The sequence below is a fragment of the Theropithecus gelada genome, chromosome 16 (genome assembly GCF_003255815.1).
Source record: "Theropithecus gelada isolate Dixy chromosome 16, Tgel_1.0, whole genome shotgun sequence".
Taxonomy (NCBI): Eukaryota; Metazoa; Chordata; class Mammalia; order Primates; family Cercopithecidae; genus Theropithecus; species Theropithecus gelada.
This window is the reverse complement of record NC_037684.1, coordinates 23,112,947-23,133,757: the sequence shown is the minus strand read 5'-3', so window position 1 is coordinate 23,133,757 and position 20,811 is coordinate 23,112,947. Positions and strand designations below refer to the sequence as shown.

General features: G+C 56.6%; 1 protein-coding gene across 33 annotated transcripts in view; it reads left to right on the top strand.

The window, feature by feature from the left end:
- Positions 1-20,811, top strand: part of CACNA1G (calcium voltage-gated channel subunit alpha1 G) — a 66,508-nt gene that overhangs the window by 27,280 nt on the left and 18,417 nt on the right. For 10 of the 33 annotated variants that reach the window (XR_003116134.1, XR_003116132.1, XM_025360901.1 and 7 more), the window contains exons 10-25: positions 2,319-2,470; positions 3,284-3,469; positions 3,588-3,702; positions 3,786-3,941; positions 6,837-6,905; positions 8,415-8,499; positions 8,583-8,776; positions 11,273-11,704; positions 12,573-12,673; positions 12,896-13,019; positions 14,674-14,742; positions 14,889-15,073; positions 16,023-16,149; positions 17,771-17,896; positions 18,766-18,855; positions 19,695-19,887. Coding sequence is in view for 29 of the 33 variants with exons in the window: in XM_025360901.1 (XP_025216686.1) it covers positions 2,319-2,470; positions 3,284-3,469; positions 3,588-3,702; positions 3,786-3,941; positions 6,837-6,905; positions 8,415-8,499; positions 8,583-8,776; positions 11,273-11,704; positions 12,573-12,673; positions 12,896-13,019; positions 14,674-14,742; positions 14,889-15,073; positions 16,023-16,149; positions 17,771-17,896; positions 18,766-18,855; positions 19,695-19,887 (2,404 nt within the window). In the remaining 4 variants the exon portion in view is untranslated. Of the gene's footprint in view, positions 1-2,318; positions 2,471-3,283; positions 3,470-3,587; positions 3,703-3,785; positions 3,942-6,836; positions 6,906-8,414; positions 8,500-8,582; positions 8,777-11,272; positions 11,705-12,572; positions 12,674-12,895; positions 13,020-14,673; positions 14,743-14,888; positions 15,074-16,022; positions 16,150-17,770; positions 17,897-18,765; positions 18,856-19,694; positions 19,909-20,811 lie in introns of all 33 variants that reach the window. The other 23 variants (XR_003116133.1, XM_025360914.1, XM_025360897.1 and 20 more) reach the window with 9 other exon arrangements.

Below are 20,811 nucleotides of genomic sequence, written 5' to 3'. Positions count from 1 at the left end.
ACAAGCCCTTTACCATCACCGTGGCTTGGTTCCGAATCCTGACTGTGTAATATTCTAGGAGTCAGAGGGATGTGGGATTGGGCCCCACCCCAGCTCTTCCTGCCCTGTGACTTTGAACTGGTCACCCTCCATCTCTTGGCGTCTTTTGCTCCTCTGAGACTAGCATGGCAGGAGTACTGTGTGAATGGCATGAGGGGAGGTGCATGGTGGGCCAGAGAACCCGTAAGACATCATACCTGTGTGTGGTCCATGTTCATTTTAATCTAATCCAAGGCCCGAAAACACAGCAAGTGGCAGAGTGACAGGGAGGAGGGTTCGCCGACTCCTGCTCCCTGGCAGACCGGACTTGGAAGCACAGAGGGGGGATCCACTTGGGCAGGTGGGGTCTGAGCCCAGGGCTTTATGTGCATTGATCCCGGCCCCGCCCCACCTCCCGTACTGTGCTCACGCTGGAGACACTTAATGGCCCTGTGTGACCTGGCTAACCAGGTCAGGTGGCAGTGCCTCCACTCACAATCCACGGAGCAACGACTTACTTGGGATCTGCTGTAGCAACAGGCTCCATGCCATACCGGCCCCCACGACAGCCGCTCCCCCTCTGTACAGCTGGCTCTCTGCCTGCCTGCTGGCCCTGGCTCTGCCCCCAGGCCTGTCTTTGTACAGTCTGAAAGCTTATCTCCCTCTGAGTGGCTGCTGACCCTGAGGCCCCCAAATGCCCCTCACCTGCTAGTCAGAAGCCCCTTGTTCCGAGTCTCTCCACCTCCCACCCAAGCTGACCGCACAAACTAGGGCCATTAGGATACATTTGGTTGTCCCCAGGCCTGGCTGTGGACTTGGTTGGGCAGCTGGCCAGATGAGGCAGTGAGAAGCAAGGAGAGGTGTCTGATGGAATGAGGGCCTCATTTGATTGTTTCATTAACCCAAACTTTTTAAGCACCTACTATGGACTTGGCCTCTGCCCTCCAGGCCAGACACCTAGTTTGTCCAGATATCCATCAGGTGGACAGTGGGGTCCATTGAGCCAACTATATCTCTTCTTGCTTCCCCAGCCCTCTGCCTGGCCACACCCCTCCCTTCTTCAACCAGAACCAGGCTTAGGTTGCTCCTGGTCCCCCCACCTTGTGCCACCCCACCCAAGCCCTTGCCTGGGGAGACTCCACAAACCCTCAGGCGTTCAAGGGCTGCCTCTCTCCCAACTAAGCCTTTCTCTGTGTGTTCACCCCTCACCTTTTCTCCCCTGAACTCCCAGACTTGCTGCCTGGATAATTTATTTTGGCACTGAAGCATTTAAGCCCTGTTGTGGTTATTCAGCTGTTTTGTGTGTGTACAACGTGTTTCTAGCAGACACTGAGCTCCTGGGAGGCAGGGCGTGTGGCTGGCATGTTTTTGCAGCTCCTTTAATGCCTAGTGCATTGCTAGGCACTTCATATTGAAAGCGAGGTCACTAGTGAGCTGGAATGGCAGATGAGACAGGGTTCGTCATTAGTCCTTCTGAGGACTCTCTAGGGTGCATCCTCGGTCCCTATCCCAGATTCGGGTAGGGAGCATGAAAGGAAATACCTCCAGTGTTTCACATTTGGCCAGAAAGGTTGCGAATCTTGCTGAGGGTCACACAGTGAGTGACAGGATAGGTTGTCCCGGGCTCAGGCTGGTCTCCTCAACTGTGATAACCCTTCCTGGGTGTCTGGGTGTCTCCATTCTGCCTATCACCATGTGTGCGATTGGGAATGTGTGCATTTCTCTCTCTCTCTCTCTCTCTCTGTGTGTGTGTGTGTGTGTGTGTGTGTCTGGAAGGAAGCAAGAGTAGCCAGCTGTTGTCCAAGAGAAGGCTGCCAAGTCCACAGAGTAATTGTGGAATACGTGTGGCGTTGTGTGGGGCTTCGTGACCGGGTGTGTCTGTGAGGCCTTGGCAATCACCCTCTGACATCCGCCAGCATTGTCGTGCTGCTGGCCTGGGCCCGCTAGGCTGACATTGTAACCTAGGTCAAGATGGGCCATGCAGCTCCCAGCAGGAGATAGGGCGGAACCCACAGCACAGGCCTTCCGTTAAGCCTGTGGCCCCTGAATCTGAGACCCAGAGCTGGGGAATGGCTGCGGCTATGCGTTTCACGTGGCTCTTTCCTGGGGCCCTGCCCCTGGGTGCATTTCCTCCTGGAGCCTTTGGGGCAGGGTCCTCCCCATGGGCCTGAGCATCCAGCAACCTCTCCACACAAGCTTGCTGTTCCTGCTCCTCCTCCCTCTGGTGTCCCATGTTTGGAGGACTGGGTCGAGGAGCTCGGGGATAAACCAGCTGCCTCACATCCCACCCTGCCCTGCAGCCCGAGGAGCTTACCAACGCCCTAGAAATCAGCAACATCGTCTTTACCAGCCTCTTTGCCCTGGAGATGCTGCTGAAGCTGCTCGTGTATGGTCCCTTTGGCTATATCAAGAATCCCTACAACATCTTCGATGGTGTCATTGTGGTCATCAGGTATGACTACCCCCCGCCACTGACTCTCACTTGAGGAATGCCAGCAGGGGTGGCTTGGGGCCAGGGGCAATGCCACCTATTCCCCTGGGGTGGAGGGGTCTGGAGTCAGGCCCCACTGACCCCACGGGATCTGCCACTCCCCCTAGGTGGGGGGCTGTCTGTGTCCCCATGCCCCCTCCATCTCTCTCTTGGCCCCACCTTGCTCATGTGGACCTTGGGCTCACCTCTTCATTGCCCAGGACCCTCTTTAGTCTCCTCTCCCCACTTCTACCTCTTGTCCTTGACCCCACCCAGGCCTGGGATGGGCGAGGGTTGGGGATTGGCTTTAGAGAGGAGTTGGAAGAAGTATGGGGCCCAGCCAGCTGCCCGGCTCGAAAAGTGCTTGGAAACCATCTCAGACACCAGCAACTTGCTTTAGGGTTTCCAAGACCTTGGGAAAGTGCTCCTTCCTCCCCAGGCCTGGGGCCAGGAGAACCACTTTATTGCCTTTGGAATTGGCTTTAGATTTCATTAGAAGAGAACAAAGCAAATATTCCATAACTTGATGCAGTTGCATTGGCCAAATTTAGGGAGGGGGCTGTCTGCTGCCAGGATGTGATCTCTGGCAGGGATGAGAGGGCAGAGGGGGCTGGGCTGTCACCCAAATCCTCTCTATCTCGGAGGCTCCTGCTTGGAGGTCTGGGTGCCCACCTGTGCCCCATTTTCTCTTGATGTGCCCGCTCAGCCAGGCCCTTGGGTACTACTGAGTCCTCTCGAGGGAGTAGGGAGAAGAGTGAAGGTGCAGGGGGCTCAGGCTGCCTGCCCCTTTTGCAGCGTGTGGGAGATCGTGGGCCAGCAGGGGGGCGGCCTGTCGGTGCTGCGGACCTTCCGCCTGATGCGCGTGCTGAAGCTGGTGCGCTTCCTGCCGGCGCTGCAGCGGCAGCTGGTGGTGCTCATGAAGACCATGGACAACGTGGCCACCTTCTGCATGCTGCTCATGCTCTTCATCTTCATCTTCAGGTGAGGGCGGCGTGGCACCGTGCCAGCTGAGAGACTGGCCAGGCTGGGGGCAGGAGGGCCTGAGGGGTGGGGAGCACTGGGCTCTGACCCCTAGCTTGTGACCCCCTTGTGCCCACAGCATCCTGGGCATGCATCTCTTCGGCTGCAAGTTTGCCTCCGAGCGGGATGGGGACACCCTGCCAGACCGGAAGAATTTTGACTCCTTGCTCTGGGCCATCGTCACTGTCTTTCAGGTGCGAGGGTAACAGGGCAGGGCGTGGACAGGGACCGTCAGGTGCTGCTAGTATAGGCCCTGACTTCTGTCCTCTGCCCACAGATCCTCACCCAGGAGGACTGGAACAAAGTCCTGTACAATGGTATGGCCTCCACGTCATCCTGGGCAGCCCTTTACTTCATTGCCCTCATGACCTTCGGCAACTACGTGCTCTTCAATTTGCTGGTCGCTATTCTGGTGGAGGGCTTCCAGGCGGAGGTAACCCGCTGCCCTGCCCACCTCACCCTGCCCATAGCAGTCCCACTTCCAATGGGCTGCCTGTCATGAGCTCCTCCCTCAACTTTGGGGGCCTGGGAGGTCCCACAGGAAGCGCCTCTTAGACTAAGCCAGGGTAGACCAGGGATGGGAGGCTCCGGGTCTCATGCAGCCCGTTGTCACATGGGACACAGGATGGTTGTGTGGGGTTCCTGCGCCGAAGCTTAGCTACCGAGTAGATATCCCTTTCGGAGTTGGCTAGACCCCTTCCCCAGAGAGGCAGACCAGATCAGTGTCTGCCTGTGGTACAGCTGGACTCCTGAGCACAGTGCTCTATGGAACACCTGGAGAGGACTCCTCTGAGCCGAGAGGTGCAGGAAGCTTGTGTGCAAGTCATCTGAGCTCTGACTGAGCAGATGAAGATGCCACTAAGACCAGGGCAGGGCTTAGCTGCCCAGGGTGAGAAATGAGCCCAATTAGCTACGGGCATGGCAGAGATGAGCGTCCTATTTCCAGCCCAGGCTCCATCACCTTCGTCACAGGCAGCGTCATCAATTAATATTGATTTACATTGATCCTGCCCTTGCCGTGTCAGCAAGCAGCCTCTGCCCAAAGGGCTGCACCCCTTCCTCTCCCTCAGCTCTGCCTCTCTTCCCACCCAAGCCCCTAGACCCATCCCAGCTTGCTGGGGCCTCAAACAGGGCAGTTTGACCCAACCTAGAAATGCTGCAGGTTGGGTCTGGAGAAGCTCTTGGTCCAGTTCTCTCCGGGTGACCCGGATGGAAACTCCCGCTGCGGCCTGGTCTATAAATACCCAGCACACGGTGGAAAAACAAAAATCTATTTTCCGACTCTTTCCCAGTCTTGCAAGGGAGGGCTTTTCCCTGTAGGCCGGCTGGGTTGGTGGGGTGCAGCGTATCTGTCCCACACTGGCCTTTCTCCCCGCTACCGTTTTCAGTCTGTAGTTATCCGTTACCGCATTTCCTTCCCACTATGGGGCAGCCAGGGCAGCTGGTGGGGGAGGCTTTGGTGATGGCTGTGCCTCTTGCAGGGAGGGATGCCAGTATGCTCCCTGGAATGGGACACTAATTTGGGGGTTCCCTGAGGCCTGAAGAATTAAGGGGCACCACAGTGCTCCCACAAGAGCCAGTAGACTCACTCTGCTGCTGCTCAGGGCCTATAAGAGGAGGAGCTGAGTGAGGACCGGGCTTCCTGGCCCCTTCCAAAGGCCGCTCCTGCCAGCCACGGTTCCCTCAGAAAAACTCCCGTGCAACTCTGTGGAGGGAAATGGAAAACACCGCGAGCCTATTCCCCTCCCCTCCTCTGCCACTCAGCCGCCAAGGCAGTCTGCAGGTGCCCAGCACAGATGGCCCCCTCCCCAGCACTCAGCCCTTTCAGCAAACACCTTGTTAACTTGAGTGCAGCCGCCCGTGGCCTGGTTGCTAGGCAACAGCAAAGCTGGAGTGTGGGAATGAGAGCAGCCTGGCCCTGGGGCAGCCTGGTCACTCTGGCCCTGCTGGGGGCCTGGGAGCTGCCCCAGTGTGAGGGCTCAACAAGGCCCGGCAGCCACACCCTCCCCAACCTTTGCAGTGTCAGGACCTTTGCAAGGAGGGTCTCACTCAGGATGCGGCGTCTTGGGCTGTAATGCTTCAGGCCTGGGGTGGGATGCAGAAAGGATTTTAAGAACATCCCCTCTCCATGAGAGTGGGCAGTAACTGTGGCCCGGAGTGCCCATGGGAAGGGCTGGGCCAGTTGCTCCACTGTCCTTCACATGGTGGGCAAGGGTGGGGAGTGTCCCTCGATGCCTATGGCCTGGACACCTCCAAGGCCCCTGCCCTCTCCTGCGTAAGGTTTCAGGGGGCCCCACGGTCTGGCAGGGGAGTCTGGTTTTGCTGTTGTGATGGCCTGGGATTTTTGTTTTTATTTTGACAAATAAGACAACCCACCTTGGCAGAGGAAGTGGCTGCCGCATTTTGGTGGGATTCCCCAGCAGGAGGCCTCAAGGGTAGCCTCCCTGCTGGCCTTGCTACCCTGCCAAGAGCTAGGAGCGGGTGGTCCAGGGACACAGCCTGCTTGGCTGGTGATTTCCTGACTTGCAGGGGGCAGCGCCCTGAATCCCTGTGTATTTATCATTCACACACTTAATTAAATGAACAGGCAGCAGGCCCTGTGTGAGGCCATTAATTGACACTAAACAACATCAGAGCCATCATCTCAGCATTACTTGTCACATCCCATCTCAAACGGAGCAGCTGGATCTATTCTGATCTGAAGGGACTTAAGGCGAGAGCATGAGATGTTATGAGGCCTGACTTGGCTCCGTGTTGACTCTGACTTTTGTCCATTCCTTTCCCTGCTTCCTTCCCATTCCCCAAGCCCACTGCCTCCGAGCCAGTGAGAGGAGAGGGGTGTTCTGAGCCACAGACTCGGGTTCCAGGCCCAGATCCACCTCTTACTCTGTATGATTTGGGGCAGTTTGCTCAACTTCTCCAAATCTCGAGTTTCTCCTGTGTAAGATGGCAATCCTGGAACCTACTTCCTACCTTGCAAGGAAGCCAGCTGGTGTTAAGGAGGTAGTTTCCCATGCCGGGCACACCCTTCATGAATGGTGGCTGTTATTATTAGGATTATGGGGGGACTTGATTCTTTCCTGCCCTTGTCCCCATCTTTTTGGCCTCTGCCCTCACCCTTCAGATTCATTCTGGCCTGAGGGCCTGTAGTTGAATTCTGGAAGGCTGTTCTATCCCCTCTCTGCCCCCTATTCCCCGTGTCTCTCATTTCCCCTGCTGTGGGGTTTGCGCCCCTCCTTTTCTTCATCCTCTCTCGACACTGCTGATATCTGAAGGCCCCGAGCGCCTGTGACCAGCGGCCCTCCCCTGCCTCCCCCTTTCCCTGTAGGAAATCAGCAAACGGGAAGATGCGAGTGGACAGTTAAGCTGTATTCAGCTGCCTGTCGACTCCCAGGGGGTAGGTACGCGATCATGAGCCGGCATGCCTCCTGTGCCCCGTGCCCCTCCACTCCACCTCCGTGTCTCTGTGCTCGTGTTCACGCTCCGCTGCTGTGCAACCTGTCATAGCCGTGATGGTCGTTGGTGTTGTGAGGTTTGCTTCGATTTTAAGTCCCTTCCCCCTTGAGGACATGGAAGGGAGGTACCTCCTTGCCTCTGTCCCCATCAACCCGCCAAGGGCACCATCTCCATCCCTGCCAGACCGGTGGATGGGCCGGAGAAGGAAGGGACTTAGAATCCTCTGTGTGCACGTGTGTGCGGCACCCCATGTGTGGGGCACCCCGTGTGTGCGTGCCTGTGCTGAGGTCCCGGAGGAGTCCCAGACGTCCGGCTTCAGTGGAGTCAAGATCTGTGGCCATAGACCATACTCCCCCATCTCCCACCCCTTCACCCCTTGCCCCAGGCCCCTGTTGGAGACCCCGCAAGCTGCCTCAGCTCAGGACAAGTCCTTGGAGGATGTGGGGATGGGATGTGGCTCTTGCCAAAATGTACCAATATTTTAAATCACTCTGAGCCTTTGGCCACTTCATCACCCAGTTAGGTCCAGCTGGCGCTCTCAGGGCTGGCTCCCCCTCTGGCCCCATGATAAGCCTGTGCTCTGCTGTTCCCTGCCCTGGCACCAGAATTTGGGGCAAAGCCAGCATTCCTGTGGGACCCCATGGTGCTGCATATCCCGAGCAGGCCCCTGGAGATCCCACTTGATAATTAAAGGCCTCGTTAGGGCTGTAAACTGAGTTAATGAACATGATCCCCTGAGATGCCAATTACCCAATATTTATGTCCTTATCAAAAGTAGCAATCAAGTATTTTTTAATAACTTCTTAAGGAGAAGTGTGTAATTACTGGGGAACCTACTGACCTGCTAAGAAGAAAGAAAAAACTGTCCCAGAGACAGGGAGAGAGGTAAAAATGGGGCCAGGGAGGGGCTGGGACTTGGGGAAGATGAAGGGAAGACACTGAGGGACTGAAGTGGTGTCCTCGGGCTGAGCTGCTCTGTCTGGGGTCTTTCAATTTCCTTCCAGGGTCCTCGAGTCTGAGGCTCAGGGGAGGGGAGCTGTGGAGAGAAAGCAAAGGGCCTCGAGTGGACTTTTGCAAGAGAGGCTCTAGTCACCACTTCACTCAGGTCCCCAGGACCCCAGCCCCCTCTGGCCTGTGCCACCCACCACCTAGCTCCCCCTTCTCTCCCCAGCCAGCCTTGGTGACTTCATCCAGGCTGGTTGTGCTGTGGGCTCACATAAGACGTGGCCTTTTCTGAGTTGTGGCTGGAGAGGCAGAGGTGGTGGGGCCCTGGGAAGCCTTGGGCCCTAAGCCTGGGGGGTCTGGCCTGCGCCGGTGCATGCCTTGTGCCGTGGTTGCTGGTTCCTGTGGCCTATGTGTAGTGTGTGTGTGTGAAGAGAGGGAGGCCCGGTCCATCCCAACCTCCCCAGCCTGGCCCGATCCCTAATGGTCCGCTGCTCCCCTGCCTTAGGGAGATGCCAACAAGTCCGAATCAGAGCCCGATTTCTTCTCACCCAGCCTGGATGGTGATGGGGACAGGAAGAAGTGCTTGGCCTGTGAGTACCTATCCTGGGGTGTGGCTTTTGGCCCTGGGCCAGCCCTGAGTGGACTCGGGATCTCTCCCTCTGTCCCCCTGCAGTGGTGTCCCTGGGAGAGCATCCGGAGCTGCGGAAGAGCCTGCTGCCGCCTCTCATCATCCACACGGCCGCCACACCCATGTCGCTGCCCAAGAGCACCAGCACGGGCCTGGGCGAGGCGCTGGGCCCCACGTCGCGCCGCACCAGCAGCAGCGGGTCAGCGGAGCCCGGGGCCGCCCACGAGATGAAGTCACCGGTAGGGGGTGCATGTGGGTACCCCGATGGTGGGAGATATTCCAAGGCGGACAGGAGGAAGAGAGGATGGAGGCAGGCGGGTCCAAGGGCATAGCCCCTGCCCCATGGGCTGGACGGGGTCTGGGTGTGCCTGGACAAGCCCCTGGGGAGTCCGAGCCAGTGATGCAAGCCAGGGAAGGAGCCCTAGCCTGGGGGATGAAAGAACAGGGCCTAAGCTGACCCGTTCTGTTCCCTAGCTGAGTGACCTCGGGCAAGACACCACCTCTCTGAGCTGCTTCTGTAAAATGGGGGTGGGGTGTCCCTACCTCCTCAAGACCGAATAATAATAATAGCAGACCCTCATCTAGGTACTGATTATGTGCCAGACACTCTTCTAAACACTACTCCGAAGCATTCTAAATGCATTTAATCCTTACAGCAACCCTGGGAGGTAGGTACCACAACGATTCCCATTTTACAGAGGGGGCTTGAGCCTCAGATTGCAGAAGGGAATGGCAGAGCCAGCATTTTAATCCAGGAGGCTAGTGTTGGTGCCATGCTCTCGTGATTTTATTTATTTTTAATTTTTTAAATTTCGCTTTTAATTGACGAATACTAATCATGTATATTTATGGGGCACAATGTGACGTTTTGATATATGCATACATTATAGGATGATTACATCAAGCTAATTAGCATATGCATCACTTCACATACTTATGTTTTTGTGTGTGGTGTGAACATTTAAAAATCTACTCTCTTAGCAATTTTGAAATATACATTACATTATTATTGACTATAACCATCATGCTGTGCAATAAATCTTGAAAATTGATTTCTCCTGTCCAACCGAAACTTTGTATCCTTTGGCTAAGCCTTCCCCATTGGCCCCATCCTTACCCTTCCCAACCCCAGCCCCTGCTAATCACCATTCTACTTTCCACTTCTATGAGTTCAATTTTTTTGAATTTCACATATAAGTGAGATCATATGGTATTTAGTTGTCTTTCTGTGCCTTGTGTATTTCACTTAGCACAATGTCCTCCAGTTCATCCATGTTGTCACAAATGACAGTCTTCTTTTTTAAGGCTGAATAGTATTCCACAGTGCATGTATGCCGTATTTTCTTTCTTTTCTTTCCTTTCTGCTCTGTCGCCCAGGCTGGAGTGCAGTGGTGCGATCTCAGCTCACTGCCTGCAACCTCTGCCTCCCAGGTTCAAGCGATTCTCCTGCCTCAGCCTCCTAATTAGCTGGGATTATAGGCATGTGCCACCATGCCTGGCTAATTTTTTGTATTTTTAGTAGAGATGGGGTTTCACCATGTTGGCCAGGCTGGTCTCAAATACCTGGCCTCAAGTGATCTGCCTGGTTTGGCCTTCCAAAGTGCTGGGATTACAGGCATGAGCCACTGCGCCTGGCCCATATTTTCTTTATCCAGTCTTCCATTGATGGATACTTAGGTTGATTCCATATATTGGCTATGGTGAATAATGCTGAAATGAAGATGGGAGTGCCCGTATCTCGTCCACTTACTGATTTCAAATCCTTTGGATAAATACCCAGTGGTGGAATTGCTAGGTCATATGGCAACTCTATTTTTAGGTTTTTGAGGAACCTGCAAACTGTTTTCCATAATGGCCGTACTAATTTACATTTCCACCAACAGGACACGAAGGTTCCCTTTCCTCCACATCCTCACCGGCACTTGCTGTCTTTCATCACGTTCATAGTAGCCAATCCAACAGGTGTGAGATAACTCACTGTGGTTTTAATTTGCATTTCCCTGGTGATTAGTGACGTTGAGCATTTCTTCATATACCTGTTGGCCATCTGTGTCTCTTTTTTTGAGATGGAGTTTTGCTCTGTCACCCAGGCTGGAGTGCAACAGTTCACTGCAACCTCTGCCTTCCAGGTTCAAGCGATTGTCCTGCCTCAGCCTCCCGAGTAGCTGGGATTGCAGGCATGCGCCACCGCGCCCAGCTAATATTTTGTATTTTTAGTAGAGATGGGGTTTCATCACATTGGCCAGGCTGGTCTCGAACTCCTGGTCTCAGGTCATCTGCCCGCCTTGGCCTCCCAATGTGCTGGGATTACTAGTGTAAGCCACGGTGCCCGGCCCTGTATCTCCTTTTGAGGAATGTCTATTCAGGCCCTTTGCCCATTTTTTAGATTGGGTTAATTTTTTGCTGTTGAGTTGTGTTTCTTCACCCCATTATATATACTGCCCATCAGCTGATTATAACACTTCTCTCACCAGCTAAATGAGGAATGAGCTCTATTGCCATATCTATTTTACAGATGAGGAAACAGATGCACAGAGAGGCTTAATAACTTGCCCCAGGTCACTCAGTTGTTTGGGGTGAGCCAGGATCTGAACCCAGGCATCAGGGTCCAGAGCTCCTGCTCACACCCCTACACTTGATGTGATGCCAGTGAGGCTCCCAGGAGACCGGGTGCACATGAGAGGACAGGGCTGCTCGGCCCTGCCTGAGACCACTCCTCCCCCGCTCACCCACAGCCCAGTGCCCGCAGCTCCCCGCACAGCCCCTGGAGCGCTGCAAGCAGCTGGACCAGCAGGCGCTCCAGCCGGAACAGCCTCGGCCGTGCCCCCAGCCTGAAGCGGAGAAGCCCAAGTGGGGAGCGGCGATCCCTGTTGTCGGGAGAAGGCCAGGAGAGCCAAGATGAGGAGGAGAGCTCGGAAGAGGAGCGGGCCAGCCCCGCGGGCAGCGACCGTCGCCACAGGGAGTCCCTGGAGCGGGAGGCCAAGAGTTCCTTTGACCTGCCAGACACACTGCAGGTGCCAGGGCTGCACCGCACTGCCAGTGGCCGAGGCTCTGCTTCTGAGCACCAGGACTGCAATGGCAAGTCGGCTTCGGGGCGCCTGGCCCGGGCCCTGCGGCCCGACGACCCCCCACTGGATGGGGATGACGCGGATGACGAGGGCAACCTGGTGAGGCCCCTGTGGGCACAGTGACCCCTCGCCCCTGACCTTGAAAGAGGGGAGCTGTGCCTGGCCCGGCAGGGTACGAGGGAGTTACCATTCCAAGCCCAGGGGATATCAAGGGGCACCTGGAAACCGAGCTCCAAACAGTCCCTTTTCTTCCTCTGCCCGCCTTGCCAAACCCCAGATCCTTGTCATGCCTATGCCTGGGGCTGCGGCTCTGCCACCCTTGGTGGATATGAATGATTTTGGGCAGATGTGTATGAATCTTTCATGGCCCTCCCCCTGTGACTCAGAAAGACCCATCGATCATCTTTCCAAACTGGTGCCCCCCCATCCCCCTTTCTCATCTCAACCTCATCACAAGCCTTGACTTCCCACTCCTTCCATACCCATGTGCCCCTCCCCCAACCCCCTCACCACCACCATTCCCCCTGGGGATGGGGTGCAGTGACCTCAGGGTTAGCACGTGAAGAGTAGGCCCGGTGTCTCCTCAGCTCAGGTGTGTCTCTGAACAGACAGATGTGTGGGGCCAGTGTCTGATAACTGATGCTGCTTCCCAGCCCAGCAGGAAGGGCAGGCAGGGGCTGGGCTGGAGGCGGGGGTGGGGAGAGGGGAGAGCGGGGTTGGGGATGCAGGGGAGGAGAGGGAGGAGATGGAGAGGCAGGGAGTCCTCAGGGATGAGGAGGGGGCCTGGCAAGGTTGACAGGGAGATGAGGAGTGTGGCTTTAGGAATAAAGAAAGAGAGGCAGGGCAGAGCCTGGGCCCCAGGTGGGAGAGGGTAGACAAGGAGTGAGGGTCCTGACGCTGCTGAGGAGCCAGGAGCTGGGGAACCTGGAGGCCTGGTCCTGCTCATACTCCAGTGTTTGTTCTGCAGAGCAAAGGGGAACGGGTCCGTGCGTGGATCCGAGCCCGACTCCCTGCCTGCTGCCTCGAGCGAGACTCCTGGTCAGCCTACATCTTCCCTCCTCAGTCCAGGTAAGTGACAGGGCAGGGGTCTGACCTGTGTCCCGACCTCTTCTCACGGGAAATTACCCCTGGCGATGCTATCAGGGAGTTGAGAAGTGGCACCCTGCCTGGGGGTGTGAGCGGGGTGGCCTCAGCTGGGAAGGCTCTGGAGGAGTAGGGGCTGCGGGCGGTGCCTCTCGTTGCCACCTGTCCTGCCTCCTCTTCTCAGCCATTGCCTCTGTGCCTGGGCAGGTTCCGCCTCCTGTGTCACCGGATCATCACCCACAAGATGTTTGACCACGTGGTCCTCGTCATCATCTTCCTTAACTGCATCACCATCGCTATGGAGCGCCCCAAAATTGACCCCCACAGCGCTGTGAGTCCCCAGTCCCGCTCAGGGCAAGGCCTCTCCTGGGGTTTGCACTCAGGACCAGTGAGGGAGGCGAGGAGGCCACGGTTGCTGACCTGCAGGTCACACAGCAGGAAGCGAGGGAGCCAGGACTCTCCCTTAGGTCTCTCACTAGATGCTGGTCCCCAGGACACCCCCTGTGTCCTCTCCTGCCTCAGTTTCCCTTCTATGATACACCAGCCCAGCTGGGTGCTTCGTCTCACTCCAGGCTATTTCTCATGTGCCAGAGGCTTGTGGGACACACGCGTGAGTCGAGGAGTGCTGGGGTGGTGCAGAGGCTGTGTGCAGATGGGGAGGCATGTTGCCCAGTCTGCCTCGGGGCCTTGGGGGCATGCAGAGCGGTCATGGAAGCTGTTCTTTGCCCCTGGTGGTCCTTCCAGGTCAAAAACAAGTAGATTTTCAGGAAAGGGCCTTAGTGGGGACATGGGTCACTTCTGCTTGGTTGCAAACCTGTCTGTCCTTCTCAGAAGGAGAGCCAGAGTCCCTGGACATACCACCCCAGGGTCGAACCCCTTCAGGGTGGGCCCAGCTGGCCCTGGGAGCTGTGTCTTCCCAGCCTGGCATCATAGCCCTTCGCTGTCGGCAGCAATTCTGGTTCCAGAAGGATGGGTGGGGGGTGGCTGTGTTTCCCCTCTCGGCATGCTACACCACTTGCTTAGAGGTGGCCAGGGTTTGCCTGTCATCCCTCCTTGCCATCTCCCACACCATTGTTTACATTTCAGTGCTGCTGGGGCTTCTGTTTTCTATTAGAGTTGGGGTGGAGGGAGCCTGAGGAATGGCGGGAGCTGCCCAGGACTAGGCGGGTGAGAGAGCACCCGCATTGGGGACCTCACACCCGGAGTCACAGGGTAAGGCAAGGGCGCTGGCTGCACTCCAGCCTTGGCTGCCTCCTGCCTGAGGCCCTGCTGTAGAGCTCTCTGTCGCCATGTCACTGTCTCCACGACTCTCTCACCATCTTCCCACTCAGCTCCTCCATCTCCAGCTCTGTCACCATACCTGCTCCTCTCCTTCCCTCCTCTCTGTGCTCACACTCTGCCCGCCACCTCTCTAGAGATCTGCGCCTGTCTCCCGGTCACCCAGGGAGGGACTCAGTCCACAGATGCCAGGGAACTAGATGGCCTTCCTCCCTGTCCTGCCCCAGCCTGGGTCTGGGAGTGCACAGTCTGTGTCAGGACCCCAGGTTCCACTGCTGCTCCATTTCTGGGGTGCACAGCAGGAAAGCAAGTGAAGAGGGTGGGATGGCAGGCAGGGGTCAGAGATCAAGTGAGATCCTGCCCCAGTTTTTAAAAGGAACCAGGGAATAGGGCTTAGGACGTGGGACGGGACGCAGATCACAGCACTGCGGTGCAGATCCTCTTCCCCTCCGGCTAAGTGGCTGTGGGGGCGGGGAACTCTGGTCACAGACAGGGGTGCAACTGTCCGCAGAGCTGCAGGGGAGTCCAGGGACTTGGCACTGGCTCTGTGTGTGTATGAGAGGGGCGTGATCTGCATTGTTGTGGAGGGTGGGAGTCGTTTTCTGAGTCAAATGTTAGAAGCAGGTTTTGACTTGTGTATGCAGAGCAGACCTGGCCCAAGGGTGGGGGCTTCCTGGCGGGCAACCCCTGTCTTCCCTGTCTTGCAGGAACGCATCTTCCTGACCCTCTCCAATTACATCTTCACCGCAGTCTTTCTAGCTGAAATGACAGTGAAGGTGATGGGGGCTGGTGTTGGCTTGGGCCCTCTGGTTCCTGGTAGGGGTGGAGACGGCTTGGGCTGAGTGTGGGAGGGTTGGCCAAAACGCAGGGCAGGGCTGGGGCCGGCAGGGAGGGCGGCCGGTGACGCGGCGGCGGTCCCCAGGTGGTGGCGCTGGGCTGGTGCTTCGGGGAGCAGGCGTACCTGCGCAGCAGCTGGAACGTGCTGGACGGGCTGTTGGTGCTCATCTCCGTCATCGACATTCTGGTGTCCATGGTCTCTGACAGCGGCACCAAGATCCTGGGCATGCTGAGGGTGCTGCGGCTGCTGCGGACCCTGCGCCCGCTCAGGTGACCCCTTCCCCAGCACCGGAACACCTCCAACAGGTGGCCCCCTCCGAAGAGACACCTCCGACCACACCCCCTGCCACCAAACCAAAGCCCGCACAGGCCAGCCTTCTGTCTGTGACCCCGACAGGCGATCCTGTCCCTGCCCCAGAGAGCACTCAGATTACGGCCCCAGTAATTTCCCTCCAGGCACACACCTGCTTTCCTCCTCTTCAACATGACATATTCCTCCGGGCCGCCGCACCATGTGATGTAAGGTGACTGCAGCCCCGTGCAGCGCACAGCACAAGGGGCCACAAGGGGCCAAGGGGCTCACAGTCTTCAGCTGCAGCTCTCCCTTGTGTGGCCCCTAGGAGTGACACTCGGCCCCTCCCCGTGAGGTGACAGCTCCTCTTGCTGGCTTTTCCCATCTTCAGGCCCCTGCCAGGGACCACCCACAGGTGACATTTCTCCTGGCCAGGGATCTACCCTCTCAGGAAACCTTTCCAATCAGCCAGTCACCACCCCCAACTCAGATTTTTTTTGGACGGGGATGATATGGACTAATGGCGATGCTTCCCTGACTGTGATAGTCCATCTCCCTCTGCCCCTCCCCCTCTCTGCCTGCTTCCCTACAAGTTTATCTCCTGGTACCCCCAACCCACAATACACTGCATCCCTAGGGAACGCCTCACTTGAGTTGAATCCTCCCCACTCCCAGCCCCAACAGGTCATACATTTGACATCCTGGGATGGAGGTGGAGATGTGGGGCATGGGGATCTCTGCCACTTGTTTTGAGAGATTACAGTAGGGGTCCTGATGGCAGGGGTCCTGTGAAAAGAGGACTGTGTTCTGCCACCAGAGGCCAGGAAAGCACCAGTGGCCAAGGTTAGGGGTGGGGAGCAGGGTCAAGGGACAAGGGAGTGTCTGGGCTGGGGAAAGCCCTGTCACCTCCCTGCCTCCCCTCCCCAGGGTGATCAGCCGGGCGCAGGGGCTGAAGCTGGTGGTGGAGACGCTGATGTCCTCACTGAAACCCATCGGCAACATTGTAGTCATCTGCTGTGCCTTCTTCATCATTTTCGGCATCTTGGGGGTGCAGGTGTGTGGAGTTCTGGGGGCCAGCTGTGGGTGAAAGCCTGAGGAGGGCCCCTCCCCTTGGCCCCTGGGTCTTATGGCTCAAGCTGCTGCTGCTGCTGCTGCCGCCTTCATTCCAGGAAGGAATAAGCAGGGATGCTCCCGTCCAGGCTCTAGGCCCTTTTACCTCCTGGGCATTTTGAAGAAAACTGGGAGCCTAGAGGAAGGCCCCAAGGAGGACCGGGGCTGCAGAGAGGCTTCAGGCCATGGGAGCTGCAGGCTGCTGTTCCTGCCCTCTGCACGCACTCCCTGAGCACAGAGGCTGGCCCGGGTCTACTCCGGGATCCCCTCCCTTCCTTCCCGGCTCGAGCACAGTGGGCTGCAGGCCAGGTCTGGGGATCCAGGGCCCAGACAGCTGGGCCAGGTTAGCAGCCTGCTGGCAGGCAGGCGGGTGCAGACCCCAGACGAGGCAGGAAGTGGGGGCTGCTGGGGAAACTTGGCCTTGGGCCCAGGGAGGAGACTTGGCTTTGGAAGAGAAAGAGCCAGAGCTGCCTGCAGGATTCAGCAGACGCCTCGGGGGGCCGGGGAGCCCCTCCGTCGCAGTCTTCCAGGGCCCTTGGCTCCAGCTGTTTCAGCTGCAGGGTAGACAGCTGGCTATTCAGGCAGCGTGGGAGCCCCTGGGTGGCTACACCCTCCCCTCCCCGCCCCTCCTTCCCTTGGCTTTCTGGGATGTCCACTCTGCCCTGGGTGAGGGGCTGTTCCCTGGCTTCCTAGAAATCGCTAGCCCTAGGGACCAGGCTGGGGTGCATTTACCAAAGCTGTGTGGTGCTTCTCTGTACACCCTCCCCACTCCCACCCAGTGCTCTTCCCCTTCCCCACTTCCCAGCCTCCTTGGGTCAGTAGAGTGAACCATTGTTAAACCCAGTCCTTCCGGTGAATTTAGTCTGTTTCGAGCAGTTTGCTCAGGCCCCCGGTCCTGCCTTCCTTTCTTCATCAGTAGTCATAGCCTGGTTTACACTAGAATGAGGGTGAGCTTTCCAATCAGACAGACCTGGATTCAAGCCCCCTTTCTGCTACCTGCTGGCTGTGAGACGTTAGTGAGAGGATTAACTTCTCTGAGCTTCAGTTGTTCTTACCTGTAAAGTGGGGTTGATAATACCCACTCCCCTACCCAGAGTTGCTGTGAGAATTAAATGCCTAGCTCAGTGGTTCTCAAACTTGCGTTTGCGTCAGAATCACTGGAACAGCTTGTTAAAAGATCGCTGCTCCCCCAACTCGGAGTGTATGATTCAGTAGATCTGGGCTGGGCCTGAGAATGTGTGTTTCTAGCATGTTCCCAGATGATGCTGGGGACCCGCACTTGGCACACGCCTGACCTAACCATTGGTGGACGATGAATGACTATTACCCGCCTTCACCCTTTCCCACTGCCCGCCCCGATGACCTTTCCTCCCAACTCTTGGAAAGGAAGCAGGTGTCGGCAGGGGAGGCTCCTGTCAGCGTTTCCCTGACTTGACTGACCCCAGAGCACAGCACGCCACACTCACCCAAAACGTGCCCAGGCTGGTGTGGGGGTGGGGCTCAGGAGTCCTGGGCTTCCTGTGGTCACAGCTCACTTTTCTCTGTCTCTGGGAATGTGTGTCCAGCTCTTCAAAGGGAAGTTTTTCGTGTGCCAGGGCGAGGATACCAGGAACATCACCAATAAATCGGACTGTGCCGAGGCCAGTTACCGGTGGGTCCGGCACAAGTACAACTTTGACAACCTTGGCCAGGTGAGCCCCAGGCTCAGAGGTGGGACTGTGGTGAAGGAGGCTGGAGGGGACACAGGGCCATGCTTAATGATACCTGCTGACTCCGGTGGGCTCCACGAAGAGATCAGCCTTTCACACCCTCTGCTGTTTAACCACCAGCATGTCGCAAAGCCCAGTCCATCCCTCAGTGCCCCAAAAAGTGGGCCCATGGGGTCTCTAGCCCTCCTTAAAGATGAAGAAACAGAGGCTCAGAGGGGGTAAGGGGCTTGCCCAGGGCCAGAGCGCTACATGGTGGAGTGGGAAGCACACGTGGCAGTGGGGACAGGCAGCCCTGGATGTGAATCCTGTGCAAATTCTGACCCCACCATTGTCAGCTCAATGACCTGGAGCAGCTGACTGACCAGGGCCTCAGTTTCATTAACTGGTGAATGGAGTCATAATCGAATCTCCTTGGAGGTCGCAGTAAGGATGCAATGAGATGATGTGTATATTTGTTTAACACGGTGGAAGGGATGGGCATATTGTCAAGATAACTCCTTTCCTCACTCCATATTTGCAGAAACAGAAATGGAGAAAACGAAGTTGCTCACTCAGTTTTGCTTCCCAGACCCACCCTGGTTTTGGTTTCTGGATTTCCAGGGTTTGTGGGTCGCTTGTCCTACCTGGCAGAGGGCAGAGGGTGTGACCATCTCTCAGGGCCCCTCCAGCTGCAGCTCAGCTATGGAACCCTGAGATGGGGGCTCTCCTGAAGCCTGGAGTGTGACTCCAGCTTGACCCCTCAAGAACTAGGGTGTTTGGAGCTGATGCAGGAGGCACTTTGGGGGCAGGTGGTAGGTGATTCAGCCACACATCCTAGACTTCAAATATCTCCTTCTCTTCCTCCCCATCAGGCCCTGATGTCCCTGTTCGTTTTGGCCTCCAAGGACGGTTGGGTGGACATCATGTATGATGGGCTGGATGCTGTGGGCGTGGACCAGCAGGTAGGACTGAGGTGGGCAGGACCCATCTGTGGGCTCAGGTCACTCAGCATGGGCTGATTTCAGGACAGAATGAGCAAGGCAGGGTGGCAAAATGCCATGAAAGAAGCATCACATTTTACAGCAGAGGCTGTTGCTGGTGGCCTGTGGGCCAAATCTGGGCATGTTTTATTGGTCTACAGTATGTTTAACATTTTTTGAATTAGTGGTGAATATTTTTAAACTGGTGAATTTGGGCTGTGTGCAGTGGCTCGCACCTGTAATGCCAGTGCATTGGGAGGCCTAGGCAAGAGAATTGCTTGAGGCCAGGTGTTGGAGACCAGCCTGGACATCATAGCAAGATCCCCAGCTCTACAGAATCTAAAAACAATTAGCTGGGTGTGGTGGTATCATCTGGAGTCCCAGCTGAGGTGGGAGGGTCTCTTGAGCCCAGGAGTTCCAGGCTGCAATAAGCTATGATCGCACCACTGCACTCCAGCTTAAGCAATAGAACAAGACCCTGTCTCTAAAAAAAGAAAAAAAAAAATGGTGAGTTTTACTCAGAGATTCAGATTTGTGTCTACTCAGGAAAAATCTGAAGATCTGGGAATACTGGGCTTGCATTCCCTCAGGGCGGGAGTCAGCCAGAACAAAGAGGCAGTTTTGGATGGAGAATCTACTCTCCCCTTTACCACAGTCCCTGCCCCTCCCTCCTGCTTCACATCAAACCCACACCATTCATTTCCATCGCCTGTCAGGTTGCTGTAGCTATTTGGGTTTGCAGGAACCCAGGCTGTGGGCAGCTCCGAAGACAGCTTGCCCTCGGGCTGATGGCTCCGCCTGTCCTTCCTGCTCCCCGCCAGCCCATCATGAACCACAACCCCTGGATGCTGCTGTACTTCATCTCGTTCCTGCTCATTGTGGCCTTCTTTGTCCTGAACATGTTTGTGGGTGTGGTGGTGGAGAACTTCCACAAGTGTCGGCAGCACCAGGAGGAAGAGGAGGCCCGGCGGCGGGAGGAGAAGCGTCTACGAAGACTGGAGAAAAAGAGAAGGAGTAAGGAGAAGCAGATGGCTGGTCGGTAGTCTTTCCACCTCTCTCTGGGTCGTGCTTGACCTTGGCCTTGCGACTGCAGGGGGCTAGGCGCTGGGGCCGGGGGCAGGGAGAAGAGACTCCCTCCTCCCTCCTCACCTCCTTCCCCGCAAGAGCATGTCTGCCTTTAGAGCCAGCATGAAGCAGGCCACTTCAGCCCCATGGGTAGGGGGAGCTGCCCCCACCCTGGGGGCTCCCGGGACCTCAGCATCATCCCCCCCAGATGATGCCAAATGGGGGTTGACACCCAGCCTCCCTGAGCTTGACTCTCAGAGGAGCCTCATTGGCTGCTCAACTGCCCCATGCCAGCATCCAGAGGCCCAGGGTGGGCAGCAAGCATCTAACCCTGCACCCACCTAGTGTCTGCAGCTGCTGAGCAAGGCCTCAGCAGAACTCAGTAATGGACAACAGCGTGAAAGAGAACCCAGGCACCCCTCCCTCCCTATCTCTAACAAAACTTTCTACCATCATATATATATTTTTTTGCCAAAGTTAAAAAAAAAAAAAAAAAAAAAAGCAAAAACGGAAACAAAAAGAGAAAACTCCCCTTGGCTTGGGGACGTTCTGGAATAACCTGGGGCCCTGCAGCCCCTCACCTCCTCACCTGTGCTCCCCAGCATCTCTTGGCATTGGGTGGGTGAAGCCCCCATCCATCGTCCTCATGCCCTTATGCCACGGGTGGGCCGAGACTAAGTGAGAAGACAGGCCAGGAAGGATGTGAGAGACGCGGCAGGCGCCCAGGCCGCTTTGTTTCTGGGCCATCCCCAGGTGTGTCTGCACCTGTCTGCCTCTCTCCCAGGCTCCAGGGCTCCCATCTGCCCGGTGCAGTGGAATCTCCACGCCTCTCTCTCTCAGTCACAGCCCACGTTTCTCTAAGTGTCTTTGTGT